Here is a 20035-nt window from a genome sequence, read left to right as displayed (position 1 = left end):
ACTTCAATATATGGAAGATTTTAATAGACAGAAGAATTTGATAGGTGTAACCAAATATTTAAATGAAAGGAACAGGTGTCACTGCTTTTCAGAAATAAGGGTAAGAAAACCAAAGCAGAAATTCGGTGGAACCCCATGTTTCATAGTTCATTTCAGTTTTACATAAACTCTTAAGAAGCAGTCATTTATAAGCAAGAGTATTGTAGAAAATAGCTCACTGCTTATCAGGTTTTGACTTATTTAATAGGATTACTTGCTTGCTGGATCCCGAAAGTGCTTCCCACCCACCTCCCAAAAGGCAACTGGATTTTCTTGTTTTTCTTTGAAGATGTTTCGCTTCTCACCCAAGAAGCTTCTTCAGCTCTGAAAGTCCAGTTGCCTCTTTAAATACCCTTGTTGGGTATTTGGCTAATATTATCCTCCCATAACAACCTCTCATGTTCTGTAGGTGAAGCAGAGCCACTGTCAAATAAAGGACTAACTTCTCCAAGCTTCATATTCAGCAACTAATAAAATGTCTAGTTTAGTAGTATACAGTTAATCTCAAGAAGGTTTGGCATTTGAGTTTACAGGCTTTGGAAGTTGAGGAGAGGGTCCAAACCTGTCCATCCTGGCTAGGTGTTTGGAAGCTGTACTTCCAATACATCTGGAACATAATTTGTTGTAGCACCCTGCATTATAATCAGCATTCGGGGGGGGGGGTAGAATTTGGAGCAGCAGGGACCTTCTTCTAAGCCTACATGTTTCATGTTACTTCAAAAAATTTTTAAAATGTGGGATTAGGCAGCCTTTTAGTAATGTGGAGTGCAGCAGGGGGTAGCCTTGGTTGAGGGGATTTATCCCTTATTTCATCACCAATCGGCTATTTATTTTCATTTATTACTATCATAGTGCCTGGGGTCAAGCTACCTTTTTAAGGTTAAGTAAGTGGATGATCCTGTTAGATCTCAAGGGGAAAGGGGTTTCCCCAGGGCAGGGGCTACTATGGGAAACATATGTTTCCTGGCTCTCGCTAGAGGTCAACGTCAACTCGCAAAGCATTTCTAGTCTGCTGTCGAGTTGTCATGGTCAGAAAAGGGGGAGATCTGTCGGAGTTCAGCAGCCACCTGCGAAAGTGCCTCGTTGGAGAATGTGATTTATGATGCAGCCTGAGAGGAGGGGGAATAGGGTCATAGTTGAGCCATAAATTACATGTGGCAGGGTTGACTACACTTGGGAAGCTGCCATGTTGCTCCTAATAAATAACTGGATTTCTTTTGAAACTTGGCTCGAGTTAATTAGGGCATTCGTCAGAGCCCTAATCAACATTTAAGGCAAGGGATCATAACATTAAGTTCCCTCCAAATCTTGGTTGGCACTCCAAAGCTTTTATTTCAGATTCTCTAGAGCAGGGGTGCCCAGCCGTGACAACTTTAAGACCTGTGGACTTCAAGTTCCCAGAATCCCCCAGCCAGCCATATTGAAGTCTACAAGTCTTAAAGTTACCAAGACTGGACACACCAACCCCGGGTCGTGACCCACTACTGGGTCGTGAGCTGTTCACAACTGGGCCACTGAAGTTGAGGGCGAGTGTGCGTGTGTGTATCCCCACTTGTGCAAGCAGTGACCGTGTGTGTGTGTGTGTGTGTGTGCTCCGTCTGCAGAGGCAGCGTGTGTGCTTGTCTGCTGCTCGCGCAAATGAAGCTGCATGCGTGCTTGCCTGCCGTTCACGTGGAACCCCTTTCCCCCCACCCTCAGATTCACACAGCCAGAAAGGTTGGAGAGCCCTGCTCTAGAGCAGGGGTCTCCAACCTTGGCAACTTTAAGCCTGGCAGACTTCAACTCCCAGAAAGCCCCAGCCAGCAAGGCTGGCTGGGGCATTCTGGGAGTTGAAGTCCTCCAGGCTTAAAGTTACCAAAGTTGGAAAGCTCTGCTCTAGAGGATATGTAATGCAATTTTGACGACCTTAGTCAGTGGTGGGATTCAAATAATTTAACAACCAGTTCTCTGCCCTAATGACTGGCTGAGCATAGCCATGGTGGGCGTGGCCATGGGGTGTAACAGGCAGCACTCAGCCCCCTGCATCCCCCTGGGAACAAAAATGGGCTGCAGGGAGGGCCACCCCCCCACACGCCATTTTGGGCCTAGTCGGCCTCCCTGCACTTACCTGGGAGCCAAAATGGGGCGTGTGGGGACTCCTGGAAAGGGCGGGGCGAGCCAGCAATTTAACAACTGGTTTGGCCAAACTGGCCCGACCCGGCTGAATTCCACCAGTGACCTTAGTTCTATGATATCTTGCATATGTTCCTATCATGACTACCATTTTTACATTGTCCTTCCTCCTCCTCCTCCTCCTCCAGTTCCGCTGCAATTATTTATTTATTTCATTTATTTATTAAATTTATATGTCACCCATCTCACTGTAGCAGTGACTCTGGGCAGTTTACAGCGTAATAAACAGATAATACAAAAGAATTACAAATTAAGAAACATTAAATAAAGACCCCCCCAAAAAATAAAGAGGACAGGTGACATGGGGGTGAGGATCTTCTTTTGACCCTCTCCAAGCACCCCCAGCATTGAGTGTCCCTATCAGGGCCCTAGGTCAGCCAGCAGAGTCAGGTTCTTAGGGTCTTCTGGAAGGCCAAAGCATGGAGGGTGACTGATGTGACAATATTCCAAAGGGGGGGGGCACAGTCCAAAAGGCTCTCCTCTTAGACCCTGCCAGCCAAAATTCTTTGGCAAACAGGATCTGAAGAAGTTTCAAAGGTGCTTTTTTTTCTTCAGAAGGCAAGGACTGTTTTTTTTTTCCTTGAAGATGATGAAGAAAACGTTTCGCTTCTCATCCAAGAAGCTTTGTCAGTTCTGACAGGGGAAATGTTTTGCTACTCTGCTGAGAACCAAAACATTTTCTTCTTCTTCCTCAAGAAATAAACAAACAGTCCAGTTGCCTTTTGAAGAAAAAAACACCTCTGACAACAACCATGACCTGGGTGACTGAGAATCTTCACAGATCTGAAGAAATTGGAATGAGTTGCACAAACCAATCCCATTGAGATAAAACGGGTCCTAAATTAATTATGCTGATGATATGTGGGCATCCCACCATTATTTCGCAGAATAATCTTCAGAGGGATCTTTAACTTGGGAATGAGATTTTACTTTCTTCCAACTTGGTAACCCCGTCGAAATGGTTAAATGTTTTTCCTTGGAAAGACATTTGGTGTGATATACTTCTCATAATTGGTAGAAGAAATTAGTGTAAGAGCACAAGTGAATGTCTGTAGAGATTATTAGTCATCCAGGTAGGTCATGGTTGTCCCAAAGGTGCTTTTTCAGGAGGCAACTGGACTTCCTTGTTTTTCTTTTGAAGATGTTTCGCTTCATCCAAGAAGCTTTGTCAGTTCTGACAGGGGAAATGTTTTGCTACTCTGCTGAGAACCAAAACATTTTCTTCTTCTTCCTCAAGAAATAAACAAACAGTCCAGTTGCCTTTTGAAGAAAAAAACACCTTTGACAACAACCATGACCTGGGTGACTGAGAATCTTCACAGATCTGAAGAAATTGGAATGAGTTGCACAAACCAATCCCATTGAGATAAAACGGGTCCTAAATTAATTATGCTGATGATATGTGGGCATCCCACCATTATTTCGCAGAATAATCTTCAGAGGGATCTTTAACTTGGGAATGAGATTTTACTTTCTTCCAACTTGGTAACCCCGTCGAAATGGTTAAATGTTTTTCCTTGGAAAGACATTTGGTGTGATATACTTCTCATAATTGGTAGAAGAAATTAGTGTAAGAGCACAAGTGAATGTCTGTAGAGATTATTAGTCATCCAGGTAGGTCATGGTTGTCCCAAAGGTGCTTTTTCAGGAGGCAACTGGACTTCCTTGTTTTTCTTTTGAAGATGTTTCGCTTCTCATCCAAGAAGCTTCTTCAGCTTTGACAGGATAGTGGGGATTGGAAGGATTTATATTCCTTGCAGACAGCTGGTCATTTGCAGTGGCATACATAGAGAGTCAGTGGATGCGAGCTCAGCTCCGCCAGCTGATTTTCGGGCTTTCTGGGCCCACCGGAGGTTGGCAAATGGGCCGTTTCTGGCCTCTGGAGGGCCTCCAGGGAGGTGGGGAAGGCCATTTTCGCCCTCCCCAAGCTCCTAGAAAGGCTCTGGAGCCTGGGGAGAGTGAAAAAATAGGCCTACCGAGTCTACTGTGCCATCGAGTGCCAGGAGCAAGGGGGGGCGGGGGAGTCGCGCATGCATCTGTGTGGGCAGGGCACATAGAATTATGGGTGTGGGCACACGTGCTCATGACCTTCCTCCCCCTGCTCCTGGCACGTGATGGCAAAAAGGTTAGCCATCACTGTTTTAGAGGGTCCTTGAAGTCCTTGGAGGTTTATCGTGTCCTCAGGGTCACCTGAGTAGTATTATCCCCACTATCCTGTCAGAGATGAAGAAGCTTCTTAGATGAGAAGCGAAATGTCTTTTTTTAAAAAACCCAAGAAAGTCCAGTTGCCTCCTGCAAAAGCACCTTTGGGACAGCACAATATGAATGAACTAGTTTATCTCGCCCCACCACCAATCTCACCAGGTTGTTCAGTGCTTTCCATCCCCAAAAGATTGTCCCCTCCTGGACTGGAGCTTCTTTTGTGGAAAGTTAACCACAGATACCCCTGAGGTCCACGGTGAAAAAAGATATGGAGAATTTGGTATGATTAATACATCCTATTTCATGCACATGGTGGTTGTGAAGGACACATGATGACCATGCTTCACTTTCTTGACAATATTCATAGTTACAACATATGAAAAAAAAACAAAAAACTTGTGAGCAACAAATGATAAATAAACCTGAGTCGGCCTTGTACAAAATAGTTATATACGTCTTTCAAAAAGTTGCAAAAGATGAAAACAGGAAAAGAATTTTTTCCTTTAAAAAACAACAACAACTCACTTTTGCTTCCACCAACTTGGCTGACCCCCATAATTAACTATTAGAAGCTCGCTTTGCTCTTTAAGCAAATGCTGTTGATTCTTGTGATCCTTATAGAATCCTGCAAGCCACACGTAAGTATTTTAGGAGCGATAAGCATCTCAGAAGCCACGGATCACGTATTTCTGATCTAATGCATCTTTTAAAATGATCTTTTGCAAACGGTTGCCTTATTCTCCAACCCTTCGTTAAGTTGTATGGCATGCAAAAAAAATTTTTTTAGCAAGGGCATTGCTCTCCCAGTGTGGTAGCTTCCTCTGAGGAATGTACAACATTTGGAACAAAACCACTCTTCACCCCTTCCCATCCATCCTGTATTGAAATCTCTCCTTTTTTCACCAGTTCGTATATGTCCTTAGTGAGAATAGTGAATGTTTCTTCAACATTTGTAGCTTCCTTGGCAGATGTTTCTATGTATTTCATGCCACAGGCAGATGCTAATTCTTCGGCTTCCTCTCTTGTAACCTGGCGCTCTGATTCCAAGTCGCATTTGTGTCCCACCAAGATGAAGATAATTTGGAAAGGCTGAACATGCATTTTCGCTTCATCCAACCAATCATAGACGTGTTCAAAAGAAGATCTGTTTGTGATATCAAACACCAGCAAGCCGCCTACTGAATTCCGGTAATAAGAACGGGTGATTGACCTGTAAAATTAAAGGGGAGAGACAAGCTCAGCAGGAATATTACACTTTTTAATGTGTACATTTCAAAAGCAATTGGAGGGGGATGACAATGAGTATCTGCAGGATCGTGTTGCTTTTTTCAAAATAATAAAAGCATACTTTGTTCCTTCCCTACATGTGCCATGTTTGGCCTTGAATTTTATCAGTGCTGAAATGGTGTGCAATAACGCCACACTCCTAGGCTCCTACGGAGGAAAGCTGTGGCAAATCTAGACAGCATACTAAAAAGCAGAGACATCACCCTACCAAGAAAAGTGCGTATAGTCAAAGCCATGGTTTTCCCAAATGCAATGTATGGCCATAAGTTGGACCATAAAAAAGGCTGAACGCCAAAGAATTGAGGCCTTTGAATTCTGGTGCTGGAGAAGACTCCTGCAAGTCCCTTTGACTGCAGGGCGATCAAACCAGTCAGTCCTAGAGATCAACCCTGACTGCTCTTTAGATAATACTGAAATACTTTGGCCACCTAACGAGAAGGAAGGACTCAGTGGAGAAGAGCCTAATGCTGGGAAAGATTGAGGGCAAAAGAAGAACGGGACAACAAAGAATGAGGTGGCTGGATGGAGTCACTGAAGCAATAAGCATTAGCTTAAATTGACTCTAGAGGATGATAGAGGACAGGAAGGCCTGGAGGAACATTGTCCATGGGGTCGCGATAGGTCGGACACGACTTCTCAACTAACAACAACAACAATGCCACACTCACACCTTCTATGGATGCCAGTAGAGCTGGATAGATTTAAAGTGAAAACAGACAATTCTGTTGTCTTGTCCAACTTGTCCTCTTGTGCAAAGGTACAGTAATTCAGGATATGAGTGCCAGCTAGTCTGGGGAATTGTGACTTCAGATCGTATGCAATGCTGGAATAAGTAAACTATCCTCTAAGAAAAAAATAGCCTTTAGGATAAACACTTTCAGTCTAGTCTTTTGCCTAATTTCCCAACTCAAATAAAAATACGTTAGAATATCCATCACATCTCAGGCTCCTTACTCCCACTTCTACACCAGTGTTTTTTTTAAGTAGTTTTAATTTAAAAAAAAAAAATAAGGTCTCTAACTAGCTGCAAAGCAAAGCACTAGCCTAAACCAGTGGTGGGATTCAAAATGTTTTACTACCAGTTCTGTGGGCATAGCTTGGTGGGCGAGGCAGGAGAAGAATACTGTAAAATCTCCATTCCCTCCCCACTCCAGGGGAAGGCTACTGCAAAATCCCCATTTCCGCCCTATCAGCTGGGACTCGGGATGCAAAGAATAGATGGGGGCAGGGCCAGTCAGAGGTGGTATTCACCAGTTCTCCGAACTACTCAAAATTCCGCTACCGGTTCTCCAGAACTGGTCATAACTTTCTGAATACCACCTCTGGCCTAAACCATGATGTTCATTTCCAGCAATACTTCTAACTTCAAGATATACACTGGAGGGATTAGTAGAAAATACTAGTGATGATTTGAAGTTACAATGGCACTGAAAAAAATGACTTATGATAACCCTCACACTTAGGATCATCGCGGCTTTCCTCATAGTCACATGATCAAAATTTAGGCGTAACTGGCATATATTTAAAATGGTTGCACTGTCCTGTGGTCACCTGAACGCCAGTTGCAACCAGACTCAGACAAGCAAAGCAAAGTCAATGGGGGAAGCCAGGTGTTGTGACCCAGGTTCCTGGACCCGGACTCCTGGACTCGGATGATTCAGAAAGTGAGGGAGAAGACCTGGCAAGCCCTGCTTCTCTTGGGCCCTCTTCCTCCCTGGCACCCACTCAAAGGGAGGAGGAGGGGCCGGCAAGACCTGATTCTCTCGAGCCTTCTTCTGATTTGGCAACGCCCCAAGAACAGTTTTGGAGTGATGCAAGACTGCGCAGACGTGACCGGCGCGCGCAGCAGAAGCAGCGTTGGGATAAAGCCAAGGAATGATGGTCATGCAGTGACATCTGCAGAGACTATAAATAGGAGGCGGGACTTCCTGGTTTTTTGTCTCGGACAAAGCAATGAATTTGCGCGGGCAAACTGTATCAATGGAGGGAAGAATATATTCGTGAGTAATTCTGGCCTTATCTATAATTTCCTCGTTATCTCCAGAAACTTGGCAGGTCCGTGGGTAGACGTGGCCAGGACATTTATCTATGTAAAGAAATTAGAAAAGAAGGCCTTTGACTGACTCTTTGCTGGGAGTATTGGGGGGACGGAAACAGAACACCAGGTGTCAACCCTGAAGCTCAGTGGTGGTAGTCAGCTGGTTCAATCCAGTTCGGACGAACTGGTAGTGGCGGCTGTGGGAGACTCCGCCCACCCACCCAGACGTCATCACGTCCTGTTTTTGATGCTCTGCGCATGCACGGAAGGCTCTGCGAACCAGTAGCAAAGGTAAGTGAATAGCACCCCCGCTGAAGTTGACCTGGGAGAAGCCATATCCCTTGCTGCCTCCCCCTCTGCCAAAAGCTAGGTATCCAGACGCAGCTCCTCGCTAACCCAACATACTTTGAACAAGTCGATGGGATGCAAATTGGGGGGGGGGGACATCTGCCACTCTGATCACTGAGCCAGTACGTTTAGAAATGGGCTGCCACTGGGAACACATTTGATTCGTGGTGGCACCAAAAATGCCCAAAGTATTCATCCTGGGACTGGCATGTCCCACCATCTTCTGGGAAGGTGGCTACTGGAAAGTGTAGCCTGGACCAGAACCCCTCCCCCCTCCCGACCCTATCGGGGTTGGCAGAGATAGCCAAGCCGCAAAACAGCAGGTTTGCTTAATGACCATGTGATTCACTTAACAACTGCAATGATTTGCTTAACAGCCATGAGTCCTAAAATCGGGCATGACTCGCTCAAAAACTGCCTTACATAGCTGAAATTTTGGCCCCAATTGTGGTCATACATTGAGGACTCCTGAAGTGTGTATGTCAAAGAAGGAAAAGGAAAATGGTCTTGTGGATCTGTGAATTGCTTAATGATGAGCAAAATATTTTTACATGTATTCAAATACATTTTTTTCCTCACTAATGCTTCACACATCCAAGATGATAGATGACCTATGATTTGTTCTAGCCCCATAAAACTTCTTTTTTGTTTTTTTAAAAAAAAGAAGTCGGAGCCTTTCCAGCTTTGTTTCAGTCTGTTTCTCTTCTACTGCTGTACTTTTATTACTGCACTGTTGTTTTGATTTGGTGCCTAGTCTATTTATCTGCATTTAAAAAATATATATTTTCAAATGCTTTTAGCCTTTGTTAGCCACCCAAAGAGCAACAAAGGTGTAATTTCCCAAACAAACAGAAGCACCTGGAAAAAAGCTGGCCTTTCTCAGGAACGGAGTAACTAACCCATGAGCCTAATTTGGCTTATCATCTGTCTCTCAAAACCACACTGTCGCTTTGTCAGAAAGAATTAGAGGTGTGCATATTATTAATATGTAAGAACTGCATATGCATGTCCTTTACCTGGATAGTTAGTGAGTTCAATAACCTGGCTTTTTGCTTTTGGTTAATGGGCAATTTCTCTCTCATTGTGCTTACACAATGCACCAAGTCACAAACCAGCCGCTACCTTTTAGCCTAGGGTGTTATGCAAGCTCATTCCATGTGGTTAGTCTATGATATCAGTAATCCTCAACTTACAACAGTTCGTTTAGTGACAGTTCAGTTACAATGGCACAGAAAAAAGTGACTTATTATGACTGTTGCAGCATCCCCATGTTCACACGATCAAAAATCAGACGGCGGGAACTGACTCATGTTTATGACAGTTGCAGTGTCCCATGGTCATGTGATCACTTTTTGCAAACTTCTTACAAGCAAAGTCAATGGGGAAGTCAGATATACTTAACGATTCTGGCAAGAAAGGTCGTAAAATGGAGCCAAATTCACCTAACTATCTCGTTTAACCACAGAAATGTGAGCTCAATTGTGGTTGTAAGTCAAAGACCTACCTGTACATGTGTCAACTTAATAAATAGGTTAGAAGTTAGGATTAATTTCACAAACAGCAATTCAGTCAACTGGGACTTAATTGCATGAAGTAAATATGAGGCAGTCAGGCAGGCAGGCATATCTTGTGGACTTCCTGCTTCTAGAGAATCCAGCTCCAAGCTGCTAGCCGGATCAAAGCTCTAAGTGGTGATGATGTCATCATGAGTACAAATTACATAACTGATGTCATGTATGACATCATCCCTCCACTGCAGATGCTCAGTTCCAGTTGTGTTTTGCAGCCAAAGTGTCCAGTGTGTCCAGAGTTAAGATTGTCTCTGAGCATTATACAACTACGTAATACAACCCCCATAATAGCCACTGCCTTATCTTTGGCCAATCCATCGATTTCAAAGCTGTGTCAGCAAATGCCTTACTAACATTTCCCATGGCATGGCCTTTCTCCCAGATGAATCGGATGAATCGCTTGAATGCTTCCCATTGTCCAATCGGAGTTTTCTTTGGTTCCGAAAGATCAAAGATGGGCCAGAGCAAACAAGAAGGCTTGCTTGTTTAAATATAACTCTTGGGGTGGTGGGGGGAACAGCTGAGGCTTTGGGGTGGTGGTGGCAAAAAATCATCTGATCAGGGATACAGGCTGCCCACAAAGCACACCTTCCTTTCAAAAGCCACCCTAATTTACCGAGCAGAGAAAAAAATGTTTTGTTTCCTTTAACAAAATGCCTTGCTGCAAAGCACTTGGCCATGTCCCCCCTCCCCCGCCTTAGTTGTACACACTCTTGCACCCACACAAGCACAGAGTTGGGGTACCACAGGAAAGCCACAAATTACATCCCACTTGACGGCAGTTAATTTCCCCGATTCTAGAGGCTCAGGCACGAACCCGCATATTCAAAGAGTGAGTAAAAAGTTAGCCCCAAGCACACTGGTGAATGAGTGCGCGCACACACACATATAGACACGCAAGTGACAAAAGTGGGCGTGGCCAGGGAGTGGCACTCTGCACATCCTCAGATACTCCAGAGGATGTGGAATCTTTTACTATTTTTCCTCCGGACTGAGCTTTTGGAGCGGGGGGGGGGTGAAAAGCAGAGAGAGAGAGAGATTTTGGAAGGCGATGCCAGCAAAAGCGGGGCGGGAAAGCGAAGCACCGACCGGGCCAGCGTCGGCTGCCTGTACCTGAACCTCTCCTGGCCCGCCGTGTCCCAGAGCTGCAGCTTGATCCTCTTGCCCGGCTCGATCTCCACGAGGCGGGAGAAGAAATCTACCCCGACGGTGGGATCGCAGTGCATCGGGCCCGGGAAACGGCCTTCGGTGAAGCGATGCAAGAGGCAGGACTTGCCCACCGTGGAATCGCCCAGCACGATCAGGCGGAACTGGTAGATCCAGATGGCCGCGTCCATGGCGGTCTCCCCGCTGCCGTCCGCCTGGTGGCCGCTCCCCTTGGCCTGGTTGGGGCGCCTCCTCGGGCGGTGCCTGCACCGAGCTCCCACGGCCCCTATCCCGGGCATTGGCGCAGCAGGAAGGAAGGGAGGAAGGAAGGGAGGGAGGTGCTTTCGATCTGGCGCGAGGACTCGACCCGAAAAAGTCGGAGATTCCCTCGGGCGGAGGCGGCGGCGGCTTCCCCGCACCACGGTCCCGGGTGTCAGCCGAAAGTCGCCGGGTGATCGATAGGGCTGGAGACCCTCACACTCTCTCCCTTTGGTCCGCCCGCCTTGCCACGCTGCTTCTCGCTCGCCGCTTCTTTGTTCCCGTGCGCTGCGAGTTGCGAGGTGGAAGACTGGGGGCAGCGGTGGGAGGGGGCTGGGTTCGCCTTCCAGTTTTCTGTCCCTGGTGGGTTGCAGGAGGGGGAGGGGGAGGGCGGGGCTTGCCCACAGCCTTTATTCTTGAGATGAGAGAGGGAGAGAAGAAAGAAAGAGGAAAGAGAAAGAGGAAAGAAAGAGAAAGGTAAGAAAGAAAAAAGAAAGAGAGAGAGAGAGAAAGAAGAGAGATAAAGAGAAACTGTTCATTCTTGACTGATATGTGGGTTTATGCCTTGGGGGTCAGCCTTTGTGGGATGGGAATTAGCAGGGCTTAGTGTCTTCTCCTTCTCCTTCTCCTTCCCCTTCCCCTCTTTCTCTTTCTCCTTCTCCTTCTCCTTCTCCTTCTCCTTCTCTGTCTGTTTTAATCTGTGCTTGTGTTTTTCATAGACTTCAGCTATCAGCCCAGAGATCCTGGGAATAGGATTGGCTCAGGGTCTAGGATTTGGAGGGGTCAGGAAAGCTTTCTCAGTCTATCACCCAGCAAAATATCAGGAGCTGACCGACTTGGTCAGGACCATTTCTGACTGCCTGATGGAAAACAAAAGCTCTGACTTGGAGATTCTGACATGTGCTGGAGCAGCTGCACTGTTACAAACAAATTCTCTACTACAGTGTTGGCAAGTTTAAGAATCTTGGGAGCTGAAAGTTAAACTTTCCAAGGTTGAGAAACACTGGTCTAGTAGAAGTGGAAAACAAGGAAGAAGGGATGAAAAAAGAGACCAGAACAAAGAATTCGGATGATGGGGGTTGCTTCCTAATCTCCTTGTTGGCAAGTGTGTGATGCTATAGTAGCTGCTAAGAAGATTTTAACTGCATAAATAAAAGAAAAATACAAGAATATTCAGTGAGAAATTTTAACACAAACCCCCCCCCCCAATGACTCTCCAAGTCCCTAGATAGAGGTTTTCTTAGAACCATGTCCATCCATAGAGAACCTGGGACAACCCTGAATGTTAGTCTCCACCTTGTAGAGTCTGGAATGATGGCCACTGTAATCTAACACATCTGGGGAGTAGCACGTTTGGGAAGGAGGACTGGAGATCAGATGCCATGTCAGTTTTAATATTTCACTACATTAAAAGAAAACCCAGCCTCTATTAAACACATTGCATTCAGCATTATAAATCCACATTGTCTATGTTCCAATAATTAATAGGAGCCTGTTTTTTTCTCTCCTTGCCCATTGCATCACAAGTTGAAGAGTTCTTTTTTGTCACCGTGTAATGGACAGTGTGTGTGGGCTGGTCCTTCAGCTTTTGCCAGCATACTCTGGCAGCCATGCTGCTGTTTTTAAGTAGAGAAGAAAGTCGGCTACGGCAGATGGAGCAGAGGTTAAAGGCAGGGGAGCTATCCATTCAGCACCACGTTGGTGCGCCTCTCTTAAAAACTGAACGCATCATCAGCAACAAAACACAACAGTTTGTTTTCTGAGAACAAGTTGGTTGCATGCCTAATACAAGTGTCTGTGTGTCTCTGTTGGGGGAGAGAAAGAAACTGCAACCTTCTGAGAAAACTGAAAGTAAAATCCGAATTGGCTTCACGTTTTGCCAGCTGGTATCCCCAGCTGCACTTTTGAATTAGCATGCAGGAAGAGAAGGAACATTTCTACATCAAAAGAGGAACAAGCATTAGTTGACCACTAAAAAGAAAACTAATCATCATCAGTCACTTGGCTGTACATTTATTCTTGCCTTGGGCTGTGGGTCTGAAGCTGCTTTAGGATTTTCAACAGAGGGGATTTTTTTTAAAAAAAGTTATTGAATGTTTTGATTTAAATCAACTCCCCTTGGGATTGTATGTGTGCGTGTGTGGAAAGTGCATAATACATGTTTGAAAATAAATAATAATACAGATTAAGAGAGATTTGATTCATTGTTTAAAAGCTCCTCTGTAAGGGAAATGTATGGTTAAGAAGCTTGAGATATAAATATCAAATCTACACACACACACACACATACATACATATATACTCTCTCTCTCTCTCTCTCTCTCTCTGTGTGTGTGTGTGTGTGTGTATATATATGAATATGTACGGTGTATATATATGTATATCTACATATCAAACTTAACCATTCATAAAGGAGCTTTTAAATGAAACATATCCCTCTATATTCTGTGTTCGATTTTTAATGAATAATGTATTTGTTAAATAAATATTAAATAAATAAATTTTATCTATCTATCTATCTATCTATCTATCTATCTATCTATCTATCTATCTATCTATCTATCGGTTCCCTGCCCAGTCGTGTCTGACTTTAGGGGTGGGCATCATCTCCATTTCTTAGCTGGGGGAGCCAGTATTGTCCAAAGGCGCTTCCATGGTCATGTGGCCAGCATGACTATATACCAAGGCGCATGGAATGCTGTTACCTTTCCCACCAAATTGGTACCTATTTATCTACTCGCATTTGCATGCTTTTGCATTGCTAGGTGGGCAGGAGCTGGGGCAAGGATGGGAGCTCACCCATCACACAACATTTTAACCACCCAGCTTGGAGGGCAAGCTGGAAACAGGATTTCTTGATAGCTTGCACTTGCTTTTGGAAGTGAAATATGGCAGAGCACAAACCAGACTGAATGTGAGCCTAAAAGTCTTTTTTATCTTGTTTCCTGCTGCGTGCATTTTATTTGTTATTTTATTAGGTTTATGTTCCACCTTCCTCCAGAAGCTGTAGATGGCACATACAGTATTCTGCCTTCTATGTTTTCCCCACAACAGTGAGAACCAAATATGGTTACATTTATTGAGCCAAAAGCCTCTTGTACATATTCCAGGAGACCTTGTATTATATATCTGATTTTTGACACCAAATATTAAGACCTGATGAAGTGTTACAAGAGTCTGTATTATGCATATTGGATGGAACAGCATGTGTTATGTTAAAACAAAAAGAAACTAATGTTCCCAATTGGAAAATTGGGTTTGGTGCACTAAAGACATTTGCCAGTAAAATGTTACTTAGGAGGAATTCCACAAGAGTATTGCTTTTCTCTTTACTCTCATCCTTATCTACTCTAAAAGATATGCAAAAGACCAAAGACTACGTGTCTTTCTTGATCTCTTGAACTAAGTAAGTATATCTGGAAAATATCAGATTGATACACCAAATATTTGATATAGCAAACTTATTTATTTGCTGAGTCATCTAGCTTTTATTGGGTTAGTTGTGTGGCATATAACAATCACATTTCATTACAGGTAAATAATGAAATAAATAATCTGATTTTTTTTACATTCTCATCGACAAAGCTCACAATAATTTTTAGATCAAATAGTTGGTCAATTCTGTATTTTATTTTTGCCTTCTGTATAGGAGTATATAAAAACTAAAGAAGCATTAAATAACCAAGCATTCGCATCTGAACTGCACTGAAATTGTGTATCTTTCATGTTAAAATGAACACCACTGATGAATCAGATAAAGCTTCACATTTTTGTAAAAAGGCTCTGAAGTGATAATATATATATTATTTCTGGCAAGTTGCTGAATCTCAACAGAGGTGCCTTTCTTCCTATGGCTAACAATCCGAGTGCTAAATCAGAAATGTCAACAGATGTTGGTAGATTCCAAAATGTTCTAGTAGGTAACATGATCACACTTTGCACAATACAAAACTGCAAACGTTTCTTGGATTCCCTGTAATATTTACTTTTTGGTAAATGTTTCTCCCCATCTGGTATATATTTATATTTAAACAATGTGTGAATGTTCTTTCTGCGCCAACTCAGTAAGCTCAAACTGCCCAAGGAGCTGCTGATTCAGTTCTACAGAGGAATTATTGAGTCTGTCATTTGCATCTCTATAACTGTCTGGTTCGGTTCTGCAACCCAACAAGAAAGACACAGACTTCAGAGAATAACTAGAACTGCAGAAAAAATAATTGCTACCAACCTGCCTTCCATTGAGGACCTGTATACTGCACGAATCAAGAAGAGGGCCGTGAAAATATTTACAGACCCCTCGCATCCTGGACATAAACTGTTTCAACTCCTACCCTCAAAACGACGCTATAGAGCACTGCACACCAGAACAACTAGACACAAGAACAGTTTTTTCCCGAAGGCCATCACTCTGCTAAACAAATAATTCCATCAACACTGTCAGACTATTTACTGAATCTGCTCTACTATTAATCTTCTCATAGTTCCCATCACCCATCTCTTTCCATTTATGACTGTATGACTATAACTTGTTGCTGGCAATCCTTATGATTTATATTGATATATTGACCATCAATTGTGTTGTAAATGTTGTACCTTGATGAATGTATCTTTTTTTTTAATGTACACTGAGAGCATATGCACCAAGACAAATTCCTTGTGTGTCCAATCACACTTGGCCAATAAAAATTCTATTCTATTCTATTCTATTCTATTCTATTCTATTCTATTCTATTCTATTCTATTCTATTCTATTCTATTCTATTCTATTCTATTCTATTCTATTACTTTTTAAAGTATCCTATCAACATTTTTATAATTAGTAAAAAACCATGGAACTACAGCTGGGGAATTCTGGGAGCTGAAGTCCACACATCTTAAAGTTGGCAAGCTTGAGAAATACTGCAAAATCAGTACAGAATAAAGAATACAATCAATTAACCAATTGTAACATGTTAAGAGCATGTAGGTTGGCTGAGCTTGGAGTGCATGGAAGGGAGGCCATCAAGCCAACGTAGCACTATAGACTGTGAGTTAAAAAAAATTCAGAAATAAACAGTGGCAAAACAGTTCTTTAACATTGCCATTGTCTATGACTAAACTTCATAAACATATAGGTTCCTAAACTTGACTTGAAAGTATTCCTTTCTTTTACATGAAGTGTATCTGTGTGTGGAGAGAGAGAGAGACAGAGAGACAGAAAGAGAGAGAGAGAGAGAGAGAGAGAGAGAGAGAGAGAGAGAGAGAGAGAGAGAGAGAGAGAGAGAGAGAAAGAGAATGTGGGATTTTCACACACCACAAAACTGATTTATTTAATCATGTTTTAGTAAATAGAATAAAATAGAATAGAATTTTTTATTGGCCAAGTGTGACTGGACACACAGGGAATTTGTCTTGGTGCATATGCTCTCAGTATACATAAAATAAAAGATACCTTCATCAAGAATCATAAGGTACAACACTTAATGATAGTCGTAGGTTACAAATAAGCAATCAGGAAACATATATAAATCATAAGGATACAAGCAACAAGGTTACAGTCATACAGTCATAAGTGGAAGGAGATGGGTGATGGGAACGATGAAAAAATTAATAGTAGTGCTGATTTAGTAAATAGTTTGACAGTGTTGAGGGAATTATTTGTTTAGCAGAGTGATGGCGTTTGGGAAAAAAACTGTTCTTGTGTCTAGTTGTTCTGGTGTGCAGTGCTCTATAGCATCGTTTTGAGGGTAGGAGTTGAAAATAAACTAAAATTGATTGGGTTTCCATCTCATACAAAACTCTGAGATGTCATTTATAAACCACATTGACCAGATTAATGCAACCCATTAAACAAGCACCTTATGGTTTAGTATGGTATATTGATTTAGCTTGGAATGGGGAAGAAGAGGAGGAAGAGTGGACATCTATAAATGTTTGTATTATGTCTATGTTATTTACCTAGCATATATAATTGGCCTTAGTATCCAGGTCCAACTTCTGTATAATGAGACTTAGAGAATTTTTTTCAGCATGTTATTTTAGTTATTTTTTTCCCCAGTATGAATCTTACTACATTTAACAAATAGAGGCCAGAAATTAACCTGTAAATGAAAACATATCAGCTCTTTTTGACTGGTTACTGTTCACTAGTGGCCTCTAGTGGTAGTAAAGGACAGTTCCAGATATAGGATGTCCGAATTGTTTTGTCCTTTTTTATGATGGGGATGAAGATTATAAGCTTGCCTCTTTCTCAGAGAGCCTGTGTAAATGCTCACATTCTAATTCTTTCATTAACTAATTACTTGGCTGCCCATCTTACCCCAGGATAACTCAGAGAGCTTCTAATATTAAAAGAGATAATACCTATACAATACCTATAAACACTATACTATAACAATATGAATACTCAACCATAACTAAACGATGGGGAGGGAGGGAGAAGGATGAGCAGGGCGGGAAATGGGATCTCTTATTAATCTATCAACCACTCTCAAAATCTCATGGGACCACCAAGCCAACTGGCAGAGCCATCATCTTCAAGCTCACTCTGCTTGAACAGCAGAGAAGGTTCTTCTTCTGGACCCCTTCAGCTGGAAAACCCTGGCTGATGGGGCCTGCAGCATGCCTCCTCTGCTGGCATGGGTGGGGTAGCCCAATCCCAGTGGGATGAGATCAGGGGTGAAATCCAGCAGGTTCTGACAGGTTCTGGAGAACCAGTAGTGGAAATTTTGAGTAGTTCGGAGAACCGGCAAATACCACCTCTGGCTGGTCCCAGAGTGGGGTGGGAATAGGGATTTTGCAGTATCCTTCCCCTGCCACACCCACCAAGCCATGCCCACAGAACAGTTAGTAAAAAAATTTGAATTTCACCATTGGATGAGATGGTTCCTCAAATAGCCTGGACCCAGGCCATGACATTTTCTTGCACTGTTCATTGTTTCTTGCAAATGCTCACAGATGTCAGGCTGCTGCTGTTACCTAGTTGGGTAATGAAATGTTTGCAAACCATGAGCCACAGTATCATCTTCTATTTGTTTTATTGTTTCTGCTGAGGCACTTCCAAATCATCAAGCACTGTACTCGAGTGGTGATGGAGTCTATGGAGTCTCTTAAGAACTGACAATGACTTGTTGGCCCATAACCATCATTAATGACACAGTAGCACAATGGTTACCACAGCTGTTGATTTGAAATGCAGTAGAAATGTCTTTTAATTACTATCTTTCTTTCCCTGAGTTACCAGTTTTGCCCTTGGGCTTTTAAAAAATAAATCTAACAAGGCATTGTTTCATCATTTCATTGTTTTTTGAAGGAAAAGGGTTACATTCCTTCTGGATTTCACCTAGGACTGGAACAATGATAAAATAATGTACTACTGGATTAAAAATAGGTAGCTCAGAAAAAAAATAGTAATAAAACTTATAAAAATGACTCGCAGAACAGCTGTTGTGTCTTGTCCGCTCTCACCGCAGCCGGGGTCTGCTTATCTGCTCCCGAACATGGAGGAATGTATGCCTCCCGGCCCCAGTCCTGACTCCATGCCCAGACAAGCTGCAGAGGCAAGCCTGATTCGGATTTCCCTGACCCGGCCGTCAGCGGAGGAGTGGGACACGACAACAGCCCAAAGTATGTATTCCAGTAAGAGAGAAATTCCCTGAGAATGGGTTCCAGCATGAGTTCGAAAGTTCAGAAATCTCCAGTTCTGGTGGCTGACCCAAATTCGATCTCGCAATAAAAATTATGCCTAAACCAACAACTTTCTGGTCACAAGGCACATGTTCCTCCTATTCTATTTATTTTTATTTATTTATTTTATTTGTCACAACAGTATATGTAAGCATAAACATGAAATAACTACGATATGTAAGCATATATATATAAGCATAAATATGTAATAACTATACAAGTTGGATACAAGCGAAGGGAACATTAGGACAGGAACGGTAGGCTGATAAAAACAGCATTAGAAACCAAAAGGATGGCAAGAAAGGAATACATACTGTATTTTAAAGTGTGATGCTTTGTTTGCAGATATGCGCATTTTGCTGCTTTAACTTTATATATGAGTTTTAACTTTGCATAAGTACATTTTATACAAAACTCTAGGAAGACGTATCCATATGAAGTAAATAATCAATGCTTTCTTAAAACAAAACGATTGAAAGACATAGTAGCAAGATTGTCTAATGAGATGACATGTTAACCTCCTTTTCATACTAAATAACTTGAAATCTGGTGCCATAGCTGCTCAGTCTAAAATCAATTTTCTTAAACTGGCTTAGAGTTTGAGCAGAAGACAGGAGCACTTTAAGCATGTGGTGCACATATGCTCCAAGATGAATCAAACCTCAGTTGCTGCCTAAGAAACAACACTTCTAGAAGGAACAGAGATTTAAAAGGATTATAAACAACAATAAAGCCAAGACAGCAAAGAACAGTGTTGTAAGTGGGTTTCTTTCAGAATAGAACGTTCTATTCAACATTCAGATCCAAGAAGGCAGTGTTAAAACGTAACAGATGTTAAGTTCTCCATCTGGTTAGGGGGAAAAAAAACAAAGGTGCAAAATAGAGATATCTGGATTAATACCAGTACATGTAAGAAAATCTAGAAGTCTTTGTGGACCACCAGCTGAAATGAACAAGCAGTGTTGTGCAGCAGCTATTAAGGCTACTGAGATGTTTGGTTGCATTAACATCCAGATCATGGGAAGCAACATTTCCACTGTACACTCCATCTGGCCTACCTATATTTATTTCTAGGCACCCCACTTTAAAAGGGTCAGGGAGAAGATTACAGGCAAACTACCAGAATTATGAGTTTTCTGGAAATTAAGCCCCATGAAGTTGTTTCAGGAGCTGGCCATTTTAGGACACGCTGTGGTTCTTCTCTCACTGTTGCTTTTGAACTGTGTGAAAACCCTCCTGATTCACACATTTTTTATGTTCAAAAAGTTTTTATTAGTCAAAAAAGGTTTATACAAATACATATCAGGTA

General features: G+C 42.7%; 1 protein-coding gene across 1 annotated transcript; it reads right to left on the bottom strand.

Moving 5' to 3' along the window:
* Positions 1-3418: 3418 nt before the first annotated feature.
* On the bottom strand, positions 3419-11102 carry RAB39A (RAB39A, member RAS oncogene family). The gene is made up of 2 exons (XM_058184781.1): positions 10771-11102; positions 3419-5623 (listed from the first exon to the last, which is right to left on the bottom strand). Exons 1-2 carry the CDS (start codon positions 11100-11102, stop codon positions 5197-5199), a joined length of 759 nt encoding a protein of 252 aa, XP_058040764.1. The 3' UTR covers positions 3419-5196.
* Positions 11103-20035: the final 8933 nt, after the last annotated feature.

The sequence above is a fragment of the Ahaetulla prasina genome, chromosome 5 (genome assembly GCF_028640845.1).
Source record: "Ahaetulla prasina isolate Xishuangbanna chromosome 5, ASM2864084v1, whole genome shotgun sequence".
NCBI classification, from domain to species: Eukaryota; Metazoa; Chordata; class Lepidosauria; order Squamata; family Colubridae; genus Ahaetulla; species Ahaetulla prasina.
Note: the sequence above shows the minus strand (reverse complement) of the source record. Positions and strands in the feature narration are given on the sequence as shown.